The sequence below is a fragment of the Rhinoraja longicauda genome, chromosome 4, assembly GCF_053455715.1.
Source record: "Rhinoraja longicauda isolate Sanriku21f chromosome 4, sRhiLon1.1, whole genome shotgun sequence".
Lineage (NCBI taxonomy): Eukaryota > Metazoa > Chordata > Chondrichthyes > Rajiformes > Arhynchobatidae > Rhinoraja > Rhinoraja longicauda.
In genome coordinates this window covers 66333565-66353920 of record NC_135956.1, presented here as the reverse complement: position 1 = coordinate 66353920, position 20356 = coordinate 66333565, and the positions used below count along the sequence as shown (strand labels likewise).

Genomic DNA, 20356 nt, shown 5'->3' with positions numbered 1-20356 from the left:
AAAAAGAAGGCTATAGTGGTCACTTGACATACACAGATCAGGAGGACGGGCCCAACGGGCACACTTGGAGAGTAAGAGTGGGGCTGGGGGAGGAGAGAATGGGGGGTGTGGGGACGGGCCCAACGGGCCCTCTTTTCTAGTCTATCTTATTAAAAGTCAGATCTTGTGAATATATATGTTTGTATATATATTTCACTGATTTCGGCTGATTTCGGCAAAACGGTGAACCGTAGCGCCACGATTTTTGCACCGCCTTAATCACCACGCGGATCGCTGCTGGAAAATGATTTTCTTTATTTAATTCGGTCGCATATTTTTTAAGTTACAGAGGTTTTAAAGCGCTGCCCCCCCTGATTTATTGAAGGCTTTCAGGGGGGCGCTGTGGTGCGGCTGTGCTCAGTACGCATGCGCGGCATCTCCTCACTTGTATATATATTTCACTGATTCGGCTGATTACGGCAAAACGGTAAACCGTAGCGCCACAATTTTTGCACCGCGTAATCACACCGCTGGACGCTTGCCGAAAATGATGTTTTTATTTAATTCGGACGTGTGCTTTTTAAGTTACAGAGGTTTTAGTTTTTTTTTTAAAAGATTCAGCCGTTTTTTCATTGGCCTTCAGCGTGTGACGTCAAAATGCCCATGTGAGAAGAGCTCTAGCAACCCCCCTCCTACTGATTTATTGAAGGCTTTCAGCGTGGTGCGTCTGTACTTATGGGCTCCCCTCTCATCTCTCCCTTTGCTTCTCTCCTCTCTCCCACACCCGGGAGACCATCTCCCCGCTATCCCCCCCCCCCCCCCCCGGACCTTTCACTGATGCGCATCCCCGCCACCCAACCCCCCCGGACCTTTCACTAATGCGCTCCCCCCCCCCCCCCCCCCCCCGGACCTCTCACTGATGCGCTCCCCCCCCCCCCCCCCCCCCGGACCTGTTGGTGCTGGGGGCAAGAGAGAGTAGGGGAAAGGGGTGTGCTGGGGAAAGGGGGGGGTGGGGGAGAGTAAGAGTGTGTCTGGGGAAGAGAGAATGGTGGCGGGGTCTGAGAATGTGGACTGGGGAGGGGGACAACAGGGGTCGTCCGGAGGGGGCTTGGTGGTGGGGGAAATAGGGGTACTGGGAAAAGGGGAGGTCGGGGGAAAGGGGGGGTGTGGGGAGAGTAAGATTGGGGTTGGGGGAGGAGAGAATGGGGGGTGTGGGAATGGGCCCAACGGGCCCTCTTCGCTAGTTTCCTTTAAAAGTGTCATGCACTCAATACAGGAAACTTACAGTTCTTGAATTATATCTCCAATCACGACTGTGAAGTCCCTCATCATTCAATGATGCCTACAAATATAGATTACGGGCAAATATTTAGCTATCAGAGAAATATGCTTCAACTTGGAAGCAGCCAAACTGATGGCATAACTTTAAATGAGCCAAATGCCTCACCAAACATTCCAAAAACGCTTCAGACCTGTTCATATTCTGATAAAAAGTCAATTAACAGCAGAACCTTGTTTACACATTCCGTTTCATTGCACCATTTAAGTCAGTTTCCCATCAGGTTCATTTTGTCCTCTGTAAATGAGCATGGGTTTACTAAAGTCAGTTTACATAATCAAAGGCCCTAAAAAACTGACTTAATTGCAGTTAGTTAAGTTGGAGTTGCTTTCAGGCTCCAACAGCCAAGAGGTGTGGTCAGCAGTTGCCTTAGCCCCGAGTCAGAATGTTGCAGTTGACATTTTTCTCCAGGGCTGTCGGCAGTTACCTGGGCTGTGGCTCTGTTGCAGTACAGAGAAGTGCTTAATTATTAGAGGCATCAGATTAGTTACATGACATGACATTATCTGTAACTAATCAAATTGATTTTAATATCTCATCTGAAAAAGTATATTGAACAATATAGCATGTAGCGAAATGCTAACCTAGATTATGCATCATTAACAAAAGACTTCATATCCCAAGTCCATGATGTGGTTTGACCTTGGAACCTTTTGAAGGACTCCACCAACTGGTTCGTAGCCAATTTCAGAAGCATTAGGCGGGTGTTTGCAGAGGTGGATTGGGGGAATCGGTCTGCAGGCAAGGGGATGGCTGGGAAAATGCCAGACAGCAAGAGGACAGGTACAGCAAGCACGTTCCTGTTAAGGTGACGAACAAGGCCGGCAAGCTTGTGAACCCTGGTTGATGAGACATGTTAAGACGCTGCTCAGAATAAAGGAGGCATATGTCAGATATGGGCAGCCAGGATAATGCAAATCCCTGTCAGAGTACAAGATTGGTTGGACAACTCTCAAAAACCAATCAGAAGGGCAAAAAGAGGAAATGAAATGGAGCTAACAGGCAAGGTAAAGTAAAATCTTAAGGGATTCTCTTGGAATATTAAGAGTAAAAGCGAAAGGATAACAGAGGAAATTTATGCTTGGTGACTGGGGATGTGTGACAATAGACAATAGACAATAGGTGCAGGAGTAGGCCATTCGGCCCTTCGAGCCAGCACCGCCATTCAATGTGATCATGGCTGATCATTCTTAATCAGTACCCCGTTCCTGCTTTCTCCCCATACCCCCTGGCTCCGCTATCCTTAAGAGCTCTATCTAGCTCTCTCTTGAATGTATTCAGAGAATTGGCCTCCACTGCCCTCTGAGGCAGAGAATTCCACAGATTCACAACTCTCTGACTAAAAAAGTTTTTCCTCATCTCTGTTCTAAATGGCCTACCCCTTATTCTTAAACTGTGGCCCCTGGTTCTGGACTCCCCCAACATTGGGAACATGTTTCCTGCCTCTAACATGTCCAACCCCTTAATAATCTTATAAGTTTCGACCAAAACTGCACACAGTACTCCAGGTGCGGTCTCACTAGGGCCCTGTACAACTGCAGAAGGACCTCTTTGCTCCTATACTCAACTCCTCTTGTTATGAATGCCAACATTCCATTGGCTTTCTTCACTGCCTGCTGTACCTGCATGCTTCCTTTCAGTGACTGATGCACTAAGACACCCAGATCACGTTGTACGTCCCCTTTTCCTAACTTGACACCATTCAAATAATAATCTGCCTTCCTATTCTTACCACCAAAGTGGATAACCTCACACTTATCCACATTAAACTGCATCTGCCATGCATCCGCCCACTCACACAACCTGTCCAAGTCACCCTGCAACCTCATAGCATCTTCCTCACAGTTCACACTGCCACCTAGCTTTGTATCATCAGCAAATTTGCTAATGGTGCTTTTAATCCCTTCATCCAAGTCATTGATGTATATTGTAAATAGCTGCGGTCCCAACACCGAGCCTTGCAGTACCCCACTAGTCACTGCCTGCCATTCTGAAAGGGACCCATTTATCCCCACTCTTTGCTTTCTGTCTGTCAACCAACTTTCTATCCATGTCAGTACCCTACCTCCAATACCATGTGCTCTAATTTTGCCCACCAATCTCTTATGTGGAACCTTATCGAAGGCTTTCTGAAAGTCGAGGTACACCACATCCACCGGCTCTCCCTTGTCAATTTTCCTAGTTACATCCTCAAAAAATTCCAGTAGATTAGTCAAGCACGATTTCCCCTTCGTAAATCCATGCTGACTCGGAACGATCCTGTTACTGCGATCCAAATGCTCCGCAATTTCGTCTTTTATAATTGACTCTAGCATCTTCCCCACCACTGATGTCAGACTAACTGGTCTATAATTTCCCGTTTTCTCTCTCCCTCCTTTCTTGAAAAGTGGGATAACATTAGCTACCCTCCAATCCACAGGAACTGACCCGGAATCTATAGAACCTTGGGATGCAGACCATCAGACCCTGGGGATTTATCAGCCTTGAGTTCCATTAGTCTACCCAAAACTTTTTCCTGCCTAATGTGGATTTCCTCCAGTTCCTCTGTCACCCTAGGATCTCTGGCCACTAGAACATCTGGGAGATTGTTTGTATCCTCCTCAGTGAAGACAGATCCAAAGTACCGGTTCAACTCTTCTGCCATTTCCTTGTTCCCCATAATAAATTCCCCTGCTTCTGTCTTCAAGGGACCCACATTTGCCTTGACTATTTTTTTCCTCTTCACATACCTAAAAAAGCTTTTACTATCCTCCTTTATATTATTGGCTAGTTTACCCTCGTACCTCATCTTTTCTCCCCGTATTGCCTTTTTAGTTAACTTTTGTTGCTCTTTAAAAGAGTCCCAATCCTCTGTCTTCCCACTCTTCTTTGCTATGTTATACTTCCTCTCCTTAATTTTTATGCTGTCCCTGACTTCCCTTGTCAGCCACAGGTGTCTCTTACTCCTCTTAGAGTCTTTCCACCTCTTTGGAATAAATTGATCCTGCAACCTCTGCATTATTCCCAGGAATACCTGCCATTGCTGTTCTACCGTCTTCCCTGCTAGGGCCTCCTTCCAGTCAATTTTGGCCAGCTCCTGCCTCATGCCTCTGTAATGGCTTCCCATTCTTCTTTGCTATGTTATACTTCTTCCCTTTTATTTTTATGTTGTCCTTGAGATGGAAGACAGCAAGAACAGTTCTGTAAACCCTCGTTTTAACAGACACCTTTATAAAGGATTTCAGATATAACAGATCGACCTGCCCACGCCACCCATGGCTAACGCCATCTCTCCAACCGTTTAGAGTTCCAGCTTCTGACCCCACACCGACTTGCAAGGTGCACCAGTGAGCCCTCCACCCACCACACGGTCCAATGACACAGTTGTTGTTGCAGCTCACATTGTAGCCCCTGGAGACAGTGCTTTTTTCAGGCCGCTGCCACCGATAAGACACACTCTGTCACCGTGGGGCTCCCTGTTCTCTCACCTGCTACAGCTTCTTGCTGTGGCTTTGTACACTCCCTACTTGACCACTGCCACCTCTTTCCTTTGGCATCCTGGGCTAGTCCCATTTGCCTGCCTTCAGGCCAGAGCCCTCTAAACCCTTCCTATTCATGTATCTGTCCAAACTTGTGTTATAGAAAATACATTATATAAACATCGTGTCAATGGGAGAAAGATTAGGGGTGAGAGAGATTCGGATTGCATAGTAGCAAAGCCACTTTTCCACAAATTTAACACAAAAGAAAAGTATTTTGGTTAAGTTTCTTTTGGTTACAACCACCAACAACGGGATGTGTTCGGTCACCATAGGGCTCTCTACCCATCCACCTTCTGCTGCCTCTTCCTGTCGGCCCGTCGCTTTGTCCCCGTCCCGCTCCACCTCTTCCCAGTGTTGCTCTGTCCACTCGGCTTGGGTTCCCCTCCACTGTCGCCTTCTCCCGTCGCTTTGTCCACTCGGCCTCTCCCTCACCCTCCGCCTCCTCCTCCTCTCCCACAGTCACCAACATCTTCCAAGGTGGAGTATGTCGGTGTCTCCAGGGGAAGAGGAGGCGGCGGCTGTGGGGAGAGGCCAACTGGACAAACTGACGGGAAAAGGAGGAGGAGGCAGCAGGTAGGGGACAAAGTGATGGGCCAACAGGAAGCAGCAGCAGCTGGTGGGAGGGAGTGAGCCCCACTGTGACTGAGCACATCCGGTTGGCAGCGGCCTGAAGAAAACACTGTCCCCAGTAGGCGACAACGTCAGCCGCAACAACTGTTTCAACAGGACCATGCAGTAGGTGAAGAAGGGCTCGCTGGTGCAAGCCGGGATGGCGTCGGACGCTGGGGCTGGAAGTGGCGTCAGAAGGTTTGTCCGCTATAAGGAGGTGCAGGGGAAGGGGTGTAAGGGGAGACATGGGCGAACTGGACAGTTAATGGGCATTGATGGGCAGAGGGTTCTTGGGGTCAAAAATCACAGCTCCCTGAAAATGGCAACACAAACAGATAGAGTGATAAAGAAGACATATGGTACGCATGACATAATTGGTCAGAGCATTTAGTATAAGACTCAGGAAGTCATGTTGCAGGTGTGGTAGTGGTGGTGGCACACAGGAGAGTCGCATTTAAGAGGGTTTAAGCTAGGCACATGGATATGTAGGTAATGGATGGATATGGATTACATGCAAGCAGAGGAGATTAGTTTAATTTAGCATCATGTTCGGCATGGATATTATAGGGCCTGTTCCTATGCTGTGCTGTTCTATGTTATAAAAGAACTATCTATACACATTACGATAAATCTACAATATGTCATCTAAAAGCTGCTTTGTTAATAAACGTTGGGGTTCTGAAGAATCATAACACAACATTTCATGTACGTCAACAAGCACAGCTTTCAAAAATGTATTCGTGCCACAAACTCATGCTGGTTATCACAAAAACCTGTTTTTTTACTAACACCGCCTTAGGATGAGTACTGCATTATTGTTTACAAAAAAATTCTGCGTCAGAAACAGTGACTTGTTATGAGCAATCAACATTCCTCTACATTTCATCTGCAACACATGCAGAAAATGTATACCAACCAAACTCTGACTTCGAGTTAGTCCAGTGTCATAAGATGCCTAAACAAGGAAATATGTGTTCATACAAGTGAAATATTATTCTCACTGCAATGATATGATCAATGAATCATACTAACCCTGTAACTCTTGGTTGTTATTATTGGCGCACTGTAGAAAGAGGAAGGCTAAATTGGAAATTAAAGGAGGGTGAATCAAAATGAATGAACATATTCTTAATTATCCAATAAAATATTAATCCTAGTACATCATTTGAAAAGCAACATTTTACAACAGGAATATGTATATATTTAGTAGAAGAGGTATACGAGAGAGATAGATGGACATTTGGACAGTTACGTGGATGGGCTTTGAAGGAAAAGGGCCAATGCAAGTAGGTGGGACTAGTGTAGCTGAGCATGTTGGTCAGCGATGGCAAATTGGGAGAAAGGGCCTGTTTCCACGTTGTATGAATTTAGGACTCTACATAGGATAGATAGTAGGAGTCCTTTTCCCAGGGTGTAAATGTGAAGTACTAGGGTGCATGTGTTTAAGGTGGGAAAGGGAAACTTTAAAAGGGCAAGCTTTGTTTTGTCACAATGAGAGGAAGGGTGCCTGGAACAGCAGAATTGGAAGCAGATACAACTGCAATGACGTTTTAAATATATTTAGAAAGATACCTGAACAGACAGGGAATTGAAGGATACAGACCATACCAGACAGATGGGTTTCAATAAATTGGCATTTTAGTTGGCATAAACATGGTGAGCCAAAGCACCTGTTCCTATACGGCGCTGTTGTGTGTTCTATGTTTAAGAGAGTGCATAAGAGAGTGGGTATGCGATAACTAAGTGTTTTCCTAACAACTACATAAAGATCCATTTAGCAATGAATCATCCCAAGTGGCTAATCATTTATATCTATCACAGGAATGATACCTGAAATTGAGGGTGCCACATAAAATATACACCATAAAAAGCCTGTAGAAAATTTAGATAAAATTGTGGAAGCTGATGATGAATTCTGACATAAGATTGTGCAATGGGGACCATGAAATGGGATCTTGGACATCTTTGGTAGTTTTAGAGGGTAAATGAACGTACATATTATGACTATTGGCGGAAAACTAAGTCCTTGGACAATAATTGGAAACTAACAGTGTTACAGTTTCCAATTCCTGGTGCATCAGTTTATCAGAAATAGTTATGTGCTCATTTGTAGCAAATTCAAATGGAGTCTTAATTGTTTTGTAAAGAAACCAGAAATATTTCAAATATTATGTAGTTATTGGGCAGTGCAGAGGCAAAGCAATTAGTGTTGCTGCCTTATGTTTTTCAAATTAAGAGGCAAATGTGCATCTATTTTATAGAAATACATCTAGCCCTTTTCAAACGTTATTTTGAAGGTATATACGAATGAATAAAACTTCAACATGCCTAATGTTTATTCATAAATTTTCATGCTCTCCATTTACTTACAGGACTCAAAGCTAGAATAAAAAATGAAACATAAATATTTTGTCTAATTTATAGAAAATATGAATCTCCAAATTGAAAAGAGCTATTGTATTAGCAGCTAAATCTCCAAGAGTCAGACTTGGCATGTGATATTTTAGAGCAGTAAATAGCAAAAAGAAAAAGACAGACCCGAGTATAGGAGGAAGAGAAAGATTTAGAGCTAGACAAGGTGCTGTACTTCCTTTTGTCGTGGTATATGCCACTCTGTGAAAAACAAATCATAGAGAAAAAAAAAGTAAATCAAGCTTACATATTTTCAAATGAACAAATATAACAGTCACTAAATCATAGCCACTCCACAAAAATGGAGAACAATATTTGCAGTTCAAAGATGGAAAAAAAAATCACGAAAAAAAAGTTATGGTAGGTTTACAGTAAACTGATTAATTAACTAACCAAGATATCATTACTGGAAGTTGAAAGCTTCTTCCTGGCTGCCTGAGCATTGCCGTAAGCTGAACTCTGGCAATGAAAAATAAATGTAAGCAAAATTAATTTTTTTAATTGAAATTACTCAAAGTTCACCATATTTAACTCAACATTGTTCTCAAAGTAGCCAAGTTTTGGCATTTATAAAAATTAGAGGATTAAATTCCTACCTCAAAATTAACACATAACATTAAAATTTTGATCTACAATCATTGGTTTATCAAGTAGATTTAAGATGGTATGTGTAAGAAGGAACTGCAGATGCTGGTTTAAACCGAGGATAGACACAAAAAGCTGGATTGGAGAGGTAGCTTTTCCTGATTTAACTTCAACATCAACATAAGAGGTTGTATCTTCCTAAAGGTTCATTGATATTTACTGTAGATTACATAAAATGCAATTTTTTTATTTTAGTAACAACCAACTATTTGGTCCTTTCAAACAATAGTACTTTCAGTCAAATTCCTGCAAGTGATTTTATTTGCTATCAGTTTACACATTGATACATGTGTTACATTCAAGTCATATAGTGTGCACCAAAACTACTCATATCTTCAAAAAGGAGCCAGACTAATTCTAGTCTGTTGCAGAGATTTCATCATTTCTCTTCCCCCATCTCTGAAGGAGATCCAAGAGGAAATATTTTGTCCATCTAATATGCCCTGTTTGTTTTTATTGCCTCACCTGAGGTATTACTCTGCAGCTGGGCATAAGATTGGAAAAAAGCCGAAGGAAGCAAATATTTTGTCAGAGAACATAGAAAAGCACAGCACAAGAACAGGCCTTTTGGCCCAAAATCCAATGGTGCTGAACATGTTGCAATCATAAACTAATCTCATCTGCCTGCACATGATCCATATCCCTCCATGTCCGTGTAAGTTTTTTGTGAAAAGGTCCTAATTATTTAAATTGGAAGTGAATTTGCTGGGCCATCTGTATACTAAGTAACTGAATAAAACTCATTTGATTGTTCTTTTGAATTCGATTAACAGCTCAAACCCTTTGGTCTGAGATATTGCCTGAGGACTTGTCTCATATCCTTGATCTCCTTTTACGAGTTCATGGACTGGATCAGATCACATGACTCACATATAGATTTGCAAGCACATCATCTACATTGTACAAACATCACCATGTAATAAAGCGCATTTTTATTAATGGAAATTTAATCCGATTTTTTTCTTCTTCAGCATTTTGCTGCTGCCTCATGCTTATGGTGTAAAATTGTAAGTTCTAGCTCGATTGAAATAGCATGGAATATGATACTTGTTGCTGATATAAGAAATATACTAAAGTATATAGGAAATATGTAATTAAAACTGCAGTTTCCTGGTGTACACACACACCACATTTACATATCCCTAGACACCAAAATATTTTGAAATTGTATATAAAATGTTTTAGTTTGCAGGCCAATTCCCCCCAAAGACAATTAAGGGTTCTCTATTTTCTTTACGCTAAAATAAGTAAGATTTTGTATAGATCAGGTTTTTAAAATAATCCAACAGTTTACATACAGATCGTGAGGTTTTCTTGAGTAGAGCAGACTTGTCTTTGTCACGAGATAATGACTACAAATCCACAGAAAGAAAAATGAGATGCACGAATAATAAATAACCAACAAAAAAAATCCACAGGTTAAAGCATGAAAACACAAACACAGATGTGCATTTATAATTCATTAGTAAGATGCACGAAAGAGAAGAGGATTTGAGAATTTTGTTGAGAGAAATGGAGTGGCATTTCAGGACAGTTGTAAATAAATGAAAAATTGTCTGGAACTGTTGTTAATGGAAATAAGTGATACCAAAAGGAGTGAAACCATTTGTCCATTTAATGCAAAGAGGTGTCTCTAGCTTGAAATTCACTATCTGTACCCATATGGGCCCCAATAAACCTATGCCGAGATGCATTACTTAACAAAGATGAGGTATTTTGTTGACAAATACTGCTCATTTTTTTTTAAACTGTCCCATTTGGAAAATTGTGCAAACAAAATCTGGACATATTTAATCTCTTTGTTTCAGTATTGGTCCAGCAATAAATTACTAATGATCAGATATTATTTCAGAAGTTATAGCAGCAGAATTAGGCCATTCAGCCCATCAAGTCTACTCAACCATTCAATCATGGCTGATCTATCTTTCCCTCTCAACCCCATTCTCCTGCCTTCTCCCCAAAACCTTTGACACACTAATCAAGAATTTGTCATTCCCCTATAAAAAATACCCAAAGACCAGACTTCCACAGTCGTCTGTGGCAATGAATTCCACAGGTTCACCACCTTTTGAATAAAGAAATTCCTCCTCATCTTCTTTCTAAAGGTACATCCTTTTATTCTGAGGTTATTCTCTCTTGTCCTAGATTCTCCCACTAGTGGGAACATCCTCTCCACATCCACTCTCTCAAGGTCTTTAATATTTGGTAAGTTTCCATGAGGTCCCCCCTCATCCTTCCAAACTCTGGTGAATACAGTCCCAGTGCTCATGATTCATTACCCCAACCATCCTCGGGATCATTCACTTAAATGTCCTCTGGACCCTCTTCAACGCCAGCACATCCTTCCTCAGATACGGGGCCCAAAGGGCTCACAATACTCCGTGCAGTCTGACCAGCACCTTATAAAGCCTCAGGATTACATCCATGTTTTTATTTTCTATTCCTCTCCAAATAAATGCTAACATAGCATTTGCCTTTCTTACTTCTGATTCAATTTGCAAATTAACATTTTGGGAATCCTGCACCAGCACTCCCTGTGCATCTCCGATTTCTGAATCCTCTTCCTATTTAGAAAATTGTCTACACCTTTATTCCTGCAACAAAGTGCATGACCACACACTTTGCTACGTTGTATTAATTCAGCCACTTCTTTGCCCACTCTCCCAACCTGTCCAAGTTAATTTGCAGAGTCTCTACTTTCTCTACACCACCTGCCCCTCCCCTATCTTCGTATCATCCACAAATATGGCCACAAAGCCATCAATTCCATCATCCAAATCCGTGCAGGTAAAGAGTAGTGGCCCGTTACCGACCCCTGTAGAGCATCATTAGTCACTGGCAGCCAACAAGAAAAAGTCCCCTTTATTCCCATTCTTTGCCTTCAACCATTCAGATAACCTTCTATCCATGCTAGTATCTTCCTTCTGACACCATGGGCTTTCAGGTAAACATCATCCACTGACTCTCCTTTGTACATCCTGCTATTTACTTCCTCTACAAATTCCAACCAATTCATCAGGCAAGGTCTCCCCTTCACAAAACCGTGCTGACTCCGTCCTATTATGGCCAAATGCCGAATTCAACTTCAAATGAATCAAAAAACAAAGGCATCATTCAGAGAGGAAATGGCCAGGTCAGGACCCTTCTTTAGGCTCTCACAGCTACCTTGACTACACCTCCTCACACCCTGTCTCTTGCAAGGATGCGATCCCTTTATGCTCAATTTCTTCTCATCAAGTCTAAAGCAACGTTCTGACCCCATGTGCCTATCCAAAACCCTCTTAAATGCCACTATTGTATCTGCCTCCATCACCTTTGCTAGCAATCCATTCCAGGCACCCACCGCCTGTGAAAAAAGAACTTGCCCTGCACATCTCCATTATACTTCCCCCCTCTCACCTTACAGCTATGCCCTCTGGTGTTTGACATTTCCATCCCGGAGAATTCTGCTTCTCATAATTTTATATACTTCTATGAAGTCTCCCTTCAACATCCTACGTTCCAGAGAAAATAATCAGTCTATCCAACCTCTCCTTGCAGCTGAAACCCGCTAATCCAGGCAGCATTCTGTTAACCTTCCTCTGCACACTCTCCAAAGCCTCCACATGACGGAGTGACCAGAACTGCTCGCAATACTCCAAATTTACAGCCTAACCAAAGTTGCATGGCTGACTTTTTTATTCAATGCCCCGAGCAATGAAGACAAGAATACCATATGGCTTCTTATCCACCCTATCTTCTTATGTTGCCGCCTCACACTTGCTCGGATTAAACTTCATCTACCATTTCTTCGCCCATTTCTGCAGATAACCTACTTTATCATCTGACAGATTTCCTCACTGTCTACAACTCCTCCAATTTTGGTGTTGTCAGCAAATGTACTCGCAAAACCCTCTACATTTAAATATAAGCATATATATACAGTGCATTTAGAAAGTACTCAGACCCCTTCACTTTTTCCACATTTTATTATGTTACAGCCTTATTTTAAAATGGATGACATTTTTTTTTAATCATCAATCTACACACAATACCCCAGAATGAAGAAGCGAAAACAGGTGTTTAGAAATTTTTGCAAAGTAATTAAAAAGAAATAACTGAAATATCACATTTACATAAGTATTCAGACCCTTTGCTATGACACTCAAAATGGAGCCAAGATTCATCCTGTTTCCATTGATTATCCTTGAGATGTACAACTTGATTGGAGCCCACCAGTGGGAAATTAAATTGATTGGACATGATTTGGAAAGGCACACACCTGTCCATATAAGGTCCCACAGTTGACTGTGCATGTCAGAGCAAAAACCAAGCCATGAAGACGAAGGAATTGTCCGTAGACCTCAGAGACAATATTGTGTTGAGACACAGATCCGGGGAAGGGTATAACACAATTTCTGCAGCATTGCAGGTCCCGAAGAACACAGTGGCCTCCGTCATTCTTAAATGGAAGAACTTTGGAACCACAAGGACTCTTCATAGAGCTGGCCACCCACCAAACTGAGCAATCGGGGAGAAGGGCCTTGGTCAGGGAGGTGACTAAGAACTCGATGGTCACTCTGACAGAGCTCCAGAGTTATGTGATGATGGGAGAACCTTCCATAAGGACAACTATATCTGCAGCACTCCACCAATCAGGCCTTTATGGTAGAGTGGCCAGGCGGAAAGTAAAAGGCACATGACAGCCTGCTTGGAGTTTGCCAAAAGGGACCTAAAGGACTCTCAGACCATGAGAAACAAGATTCTCTGGTCTGATGAAACCAAGATTGAACTCTTTGGCCTGAATGCCAAGCGTCACGTCTGGAGGAAACCAGGCACCGCTCATCACCTGGCCAATACCATACCTATGGTGAAGCATTGTGGTGGCAGCATCATGCTGTGGGGATGTTTTTCAGCGGCAAGAACTGGGAGACTAGTCAGGATCGAGGGAAAGATGAGCAGAGCAAAGTACAGAGAGATACTGGATGAAAACCTGCTCCAGAGCGTTCTGGACCTCGAACTGGGGCGAAGGTTCACCTTCCAACAGGACAACGACCCAAAGCACACAGCCAATATAACGCAGGAGTGGCTTTGTGACAAGTCTGTGAATGCCCTTGAGTGACCCAGCCAGAGCCCGGACTTGAACCCTATGGGGGGACCTGAAAATAGCTGTGCAACGACGCTCCCCATCCAACCTGACAGAGCTTGAGAGGATCTGCAGAGAAGAATGGGAGAAATTACCCAAATACAAGTGTGCCAAGCTTGTAGCATCATACCCAAGAAGACTGCCAAAGGTGCCTCAACAAAGTACTGAGTAAAGGGTTTGAACACTTATGTAAATGTTATTTCTTCTTAATTACTTTGCAAAAATTTCTAAACACCAGTTTTTGCTTTTTTATTATGGGGTATTGTGTGTAGATTGATGGTAAAAAAATGAATTTAATCCATTTTAAAATAAGGCTGTAACATAACAAAATGTGGAAAAAGCGAAGGGGTCTGAATACTTTCTGAATGCACTATATATATATATATATATATATACACACACATACCCACACATATATCTATAAAATGTTGGAAGGAACTGCAGATGCTGGTTTACACCGAAGATAGACACAAAATGCTGAAGTAACTCAGCAAAACAGGTAGCATCGCTGGATAGAAGGAATGGGTAATATTTTGGGTCGAGACCCTTCTTCAGCAGTCTGAAGACATTCTTCGTCTAAAAAGTGGGTGAGAAGTGTGAGTAGAAGTGTGGTGATGCTAGCTGGATGTTCTTGCACTGTGCCTCTGTAGATTGACTGGGGAAATGAATTCCTTCCATGCTGTTAGCATTCTGAGATTTACTGCAATGAAGTGATTGACTCCGAGTAAACTAAAAAAACAAGTTATCTGCACAAATTGAGGATTACTAAATAATAATAACACACATTGTTACAAATGAAGGCTGGGCATTCCAAGTATTCGTGCATTAATTTTGGAAGACCTGCAGAAAATTTCACTCCAAGAATACAAGCTAATCAGTGAAGTGCTCCCATACACCCATTTGGTAATATCTTTTCCTTAATATTAAAGACTGCTTGAAAATGCTCAACAAGCAACACAGATTTTTCCTTTACGAACCCCAAGATCTTTTTGCCTTGAGCTGCTTCTGTAAGACAGACCCACATCAAGGGAGGAGTGCTTTGAAAAGAATAAGATTAGAACACAAACAGATTTTAGGAATACATTACCATTTGAATATTTTGTTCCAAAAATAAAAAACTTTTAATAGGTTACACATGAGCAGCATTAGCTGCAGTGAAAATCTGAAGTTTTGATTATTTATTACTGACAGGACATAGAATGCATTGCTACATTTTATAAAAAGGCATTTTTTGCAGGCCTTTGGGCCCAACTCAATGTTGACAAAGGCTCTCTGCCTCCCTCTCTGCCTCCCTCTCTGCCTCCCTCTCTGCACCATGCCCTCTACACAGCCAAAACGGTACACGATTTTAGGCCCACCCTACTCATCATTCCCCACTTTCGTTACTTTTTAAAAACTATTTACCTTATAAACTTTAATAAATCCGTCCCCCCCCGTCGGACCAGCGGGAGGACTGGTGCCCGTCCCAGTGTGCCCCGTGCCTGACCTTCCTCCCATACAGCAGCGCGCCGCAGAGGCTGTGGCAGAGGGTCCAACAAGATGGCCGTTGCCCGCCGCTCGCAGCAGGAGAAATGCGGCCGAGGTCAGTGCCTTCTCCCTGTCCACTCTCACCCACCCACGGCCCCATGAGACACTCCCCGCCAGGCAACGGGTTCATGCTGTCGCCAGCGTTCCCCGCCGCAGATTGCAGCCGAGCTGCAGGACATGCTTCGGCTCCGCAGGAAAAACGGGGCTAACGAACTGCTTTTTCCCCCTCACCCCTTGCTGGCATACGGCCACGGGGGCACTCCCCGCCCGGAAACGGCTCCACGGTTGGGCCGAGGGGGAGGGGAGGGGTGGAGCGGGAGGAGGGGGGTGGAGGGAGGGAGGGGTGAAGGGGAGGAGGGGATGCTGCACCAATACAGGAGAGGTTTGGACCCAACGTGTCCACTTGGTCTAGTATCCCATAAAAATCACTCAATTCAAAATGGACAAGTACTGGTCTTGATAAGATTGTTCCTATCCCATGAAATAAACTTACTGATGATTCTCTGGCTGTAATGCAGTAGTTAATAATGAAACCAATTGAGTGAAGCTCTATGTAACTGGAAAACGCAGGTGGCCTATTAGAGAAAAATAGTGCCCTCTAATGCATCGAAGGCTACAGTTAGATCAGGAATGTGTGGCAGTTCAATGATATAGTTACTGGGTTCAGGAATGACCTCAAATTTCCAAATGAGCATGATTTGAACCTTGAAATTATGTCAAAGTGGAACCGTTGCTTGTTACTCTTATTTTAAGAGATAAGAGGACCCAGAATTCAGAAAATCTGTCAAATAAGTCTTGGTGGGTTGTAATACACATTGAACATAATGTACACCGGACTTTTAGTGCATTAGTGACAGAGGGAATGCATGACAGGACACAGTTTGAACAAGCTATTTTGAAAGAGATATCGTTGAGCTTCTAAAATACTAATGTGGAGACATCAATTCAGATAAACAAAGACTAATCCATCATCTAGCTTGTGCTTTGTAAATGCTAGGAAAGCTTTAAACAATGATCAGTGTTATCTTGATTCCAGAATAATTTTCACAGTGATGAATCCTGGAACGATTCGGTGATACAATCTTACAACATAAAAATTATCACGTGGGAGTACAGCCTACTTGCCAGTATTTCTATCTCTTTCCTATCTACATTATCTTACCAGAGATGTGTTTTTCTCCAAATCAGGCTTCCTTAGATATTGTGGTGCTATTTGGTCAGTTGATAACCTGCTCTTTTTTGCTAGTCAAGTCTATGTATGATTTCCCAATATATTCCTACAACACATTTTTCTGTATTTTCCTGGAACTAGGTTTATTAAGGTGTACCGAGATATAGTGAAAAGCTTTATTTTGCATGTTATTCAAACAGATCAGATATACCATACATAGATACAATCAGCGCAAACTAAAATATAATAGCAAGAGCAAAGGGTGCAGAGTGCAGAATATAGTTCTCAGCATTGTGGCACATCAGTTCTGTAGACAAAGTCCAATATCCACAATGGGACGAGGTGAATCGAAGTGCCCTAGCTTATGGAAGGACCTGATAATAGAGGGAAAGAAGCTCTTCCCAAGGCTGGAGATGGTGCTTTCAAGATTCTGTACTTTCTACCAGATGGGAGCAGGGAAAAGAAGGAATGACCAGGGTGGGACAAGTCTTTGATTATGTTGGCTGCTTTTCCAAGGCAGCATGAAGTGTAGATGGAGTCAATGGTGGGAAGTTTTGACAGACTGGGCTACATCTACAACATTCTACAATCTTTTGCAGTCTTGAGCAGAGCTGTTCCCAAACCAAGCTATGATGTAACCCAAAAGTATGCTTTCTATGGTGCATCTGCACAAGTTTTAAGTGTCATTGGAAAATGGCCAGATTTCTTCAGTCTCCTGAGGAAGTAGAGGCATTGGTGTGCCTACTTGGCTGTTAAATCAATGTGGTTTGTCCATGATAGATCATTGGTAATATTAACGCCAAAGAACTTGAATCTCTCAACCAGTTCCATACCATTGATGCTGATTGAGGCATGCACATAGAACAAAGAACAGTACAGCTCAGGAACAGGCCTATCGGCCAACAATGTTTGTGCCAATCATAATGCCAAGTTAAACTGATCTAATCTGCCTGTACATGACCCATAAACCTCTATTCTTTGCACTTCCATGTACTCCATCATGCTTCCTAAACTCAATAAAAGGTTCCTTCACCTTACTGACAATGAGGGAGGGGTTATTGTCCTGACACCATGTCACTACATTCTCTATCTCCTTCCTGAACACAGTCTTGTCTTTGTTCGTGATTCAGCCCATGGCAGTGGTATAGTCTGCACACATGTAGATGGAATTAGAGCAGAATTTGGCCGTACAATCGTGAGTGTATTGGAAGTACACTCGGGATTGAGAACACATCCTTGTGGGGCACCGGTGTTTAGAATTATTGTGGAGGAGGTATTGTTAATTATCCTCACTGAGGTCTATGGGTCAGAAAGTCGAAGATCCAGTGGCAGAGTTGGAAGTGATTTCTAGGTCCAGGAGTTTGGAGATGAGTTTGGATGCGATTATGGTGTTAAAGGCAGAGCTATTCTCAATAAATAGGAGCCTAACGTAGGAGTCATATGAATGGGAGCATGCTTCAGTGTAGTGACAACAGCTCTTGTGATAACACAGATGTTGGCGCAGCAAACCACCTTCCAGGCCACCACTGTTGGACACTTTCCACACTCATCACGATACCAGTAAGCTCCCAAATTTAACATGGGGGTCACTACCTTAATGGCGGCGCTGCCATAGCAGCTGCGGCTCACTTGCGGTCCATTTGTCTTTGTGTTTTTGTTGTTTTTTTTGTCTTAATTGTAGTTGTGATGTGGTGTTTTTGTGTTTGTGTACTATGTGTGTATGTGGGGGGGGGGGGGGGAACTGTAACATTGTAAATATGTGTCCCTTCCGAACGGAGACCCGACCTTTGTTTTCTGGGTGGTGTCTCCGTTCCTGCTGCGGCCTACGATCGGCCCAACTCCTGGAGCTGTCGGCCTCCAGGGCTCTGGTTCGCAGAGCCCGCGGATCGGACTTACCATCACCGGAGCCGGCCGTCTTCGGAGGCTGCGGGAGCACTGCGACTCGCCTTAGGCTCGGGCCGCGTGGATGCCGACATCGGGAGCTCCGGCAGCGGGTTCGCCCGCCCCGGATCGCGGGGCTTGGGTCGAGGACATTTCACCGTCCGGCGCGGCCTAAGATATGCCGCGGGATATTTCTCTGCTGGGCGGGGGCTTCAATGTCGGGAGCCACGACCGCCCCGACGTGCAGCAACAGCGGCAGCAGCAGCGTGTTCGCCCGCCCCGGATCGGACTTATCATCGGCGGAGCCGGCCGCCTTCGGAGGCTGCGGGAGCGGCTGTGACGCGCCTTGGGCTTGGCCCGCTGTGGACCGTCCGGTGCGGCCTGCAACCACAACAACCTGACTGCGGGCGAGGACAGCAGGAGAAGGGAAAGACATTGTGGCCTTCCATCACAGTGAGGAGAGGACTGGAGGAGACTCACTGTGATGGATGTTTCTTTTTTGTGTGTTTTTGGGGTTGGGTAATTTGAATGCCTATTTAATGCTTTTATTGTTGGACTGTGTTTTTGGGGGTTTTGGGGTTGTGTAATTTGAATGCCTATTTAATGCTTTTATTGTTGGACTGTGTTTTGGGGTTTTTTTGGGGTTGTGTAATTTTAATGCTTATTTAATGCTTTTATTGTTGGACTGTGGGTGACTGAATTTCGTCCAATATTGGATGACAAATAAAGCTATCTTGAATCTTGAATCTCTTGAATAAACAGAGTTATCATATCATATCATATCATATATATACAGCCGGAAACAGGCCTTTTCGGCCCACCAAGTCCGTGCCGCCCAGCGATCCCCGCACATTAACACTATCCTACACCCACTAGGGACAATTTTTACATTTACCCAGCCAATTAACCTACAAACCTACATAACCTACATAACCTATATGCCTGGGTCTTCATTCTATTCTTTATAATCACAATCAGAGAGATCAGATGAAGTTGGTTTCCCCAGGGAGCAAATGGTTCACAAGGTCTGCACTGAATCACAACATCAGTGTTCGCAGTTTGGGAAAGGCGGCTCCCAAAATAAGGGAAATGCTCAACTATTGCCAAAACCCTCAATTGCTTAAATATAAACGGTTGTTTACAGATAAGGTAAAGACAAATTCCAAAGCATTCTGTATGTACATTTAACAAAAAAAGGGAGTGGGAGAGAATAGGTCCCCATTATGATCAGTGGAGATTCAAGAACAGCTTATTCCTCATTGTTGTTAGAGTAGTGAAAAAACCTCTCATAACCAGTGGATGTCGTCCAAACCTATTACAATATGGACCTTTTCATCTGCACTTTGCCTGCAGCTTAGTTTTTTTAGTTTAGTGTGGAAACAGGCCCTACAGCCTGCAGAATTCAAGCCAACTGTAGATCACCCGTTCAGGCTAGTTCGATCTTGTTCAACTTTCACATCCATTCCATACCAGGGGGCAATTTTTACAGATTAAAATTAATGTACAAACACACATGCCTTTGCGATGTGGGAGGAAACTGGAACACCCGGAGGAAATCCACGTGGTCACAGGGAGAACGTGCAAACTCTACACGGACAGCACCCAAGGTCAGGATTGAATCCGGCTCTCCGGTGCTGCCAGCTGAGCCAAAATACCGCTGTAACTATTTTATGCACAATGGTTATTTTTCTCTTTGCACTACCTGATGTCCTTGTGGTTGGCAGCGCTGTAATTATGTAAATTAAGATCCAACTGAATAGCACAGAAAACAGTTTTTCACTATCAATAATAATAAAAGGAAGGCACAAGACAATAATAAAACAATACCAACTCCTCTCCAAAGTCCCCACACACTTTTTGTAACTCAGCGACCAGAACTGTACACAAGAGTCCAAATGTGGCCTGGAGTCATAAGAGTCCTACAGCGGGGAAACAGGGCCTTCGGCCCAATGTGCCCACACCGGCCAACATGTCCCATCAACAGTAGTCCCACCTACCTACATTTGGCCCATATCCCTCTAAACTTCTCCTATCCATGTACCTGTCTAAATGTTTCTTAAACGTTGTGATATTACCTGCCTCAACTACCTCCTCCGGCAGTTTGTTCCAGACACCTACCACCCTTTGCACGAAAAAGTTACCCCTCA

General features: G+C 43.4%; 1 protein-coding gene across 9 annotated transcripts in view; it reads right to left on the bottom strand.

Moving 5' to 3' along the window:
* Nucleotides 1-20356, bottom strand: part of lrrfip2 (leucine rich repeat (in FLII) interacting protein 2) — a 76243-nt gene that overhangs the window by 37132 nt on the left and 18755 nt on the right. Inside the window, exons 4-7 of one of the 9 annotated variants that reach the window (XM_078397915.1) lie at nucleotides 8254-8319; nucleotides 7987-8061; nucleotides 6481-6528; nucleotides 1265-1321 (exon numbers count right to left, since the gene is read on the bottom strand). The exons of 6 other annotated variants lie outside the window; for them this stretch is intronic. In XM_078397915.1, the coding sequence (XP_078254041.1) occupies nucleotides 1265-1321; nucleotides 6481-6528; nucleotides 7987-8061; nucleotides 8254-8319 (246 nt within the window). The remainder of the gene's footprint in view (nucleotides 1-1264; nucleotides 1322-6480; nucleotides 6529-7986; nucleotides 8062-8253; nucleotides 8320-20356) is intronic. 2 more of the 9 variants (XM_078397906.1, XM_078397907.1) reach the window with 2 other exon arrangements.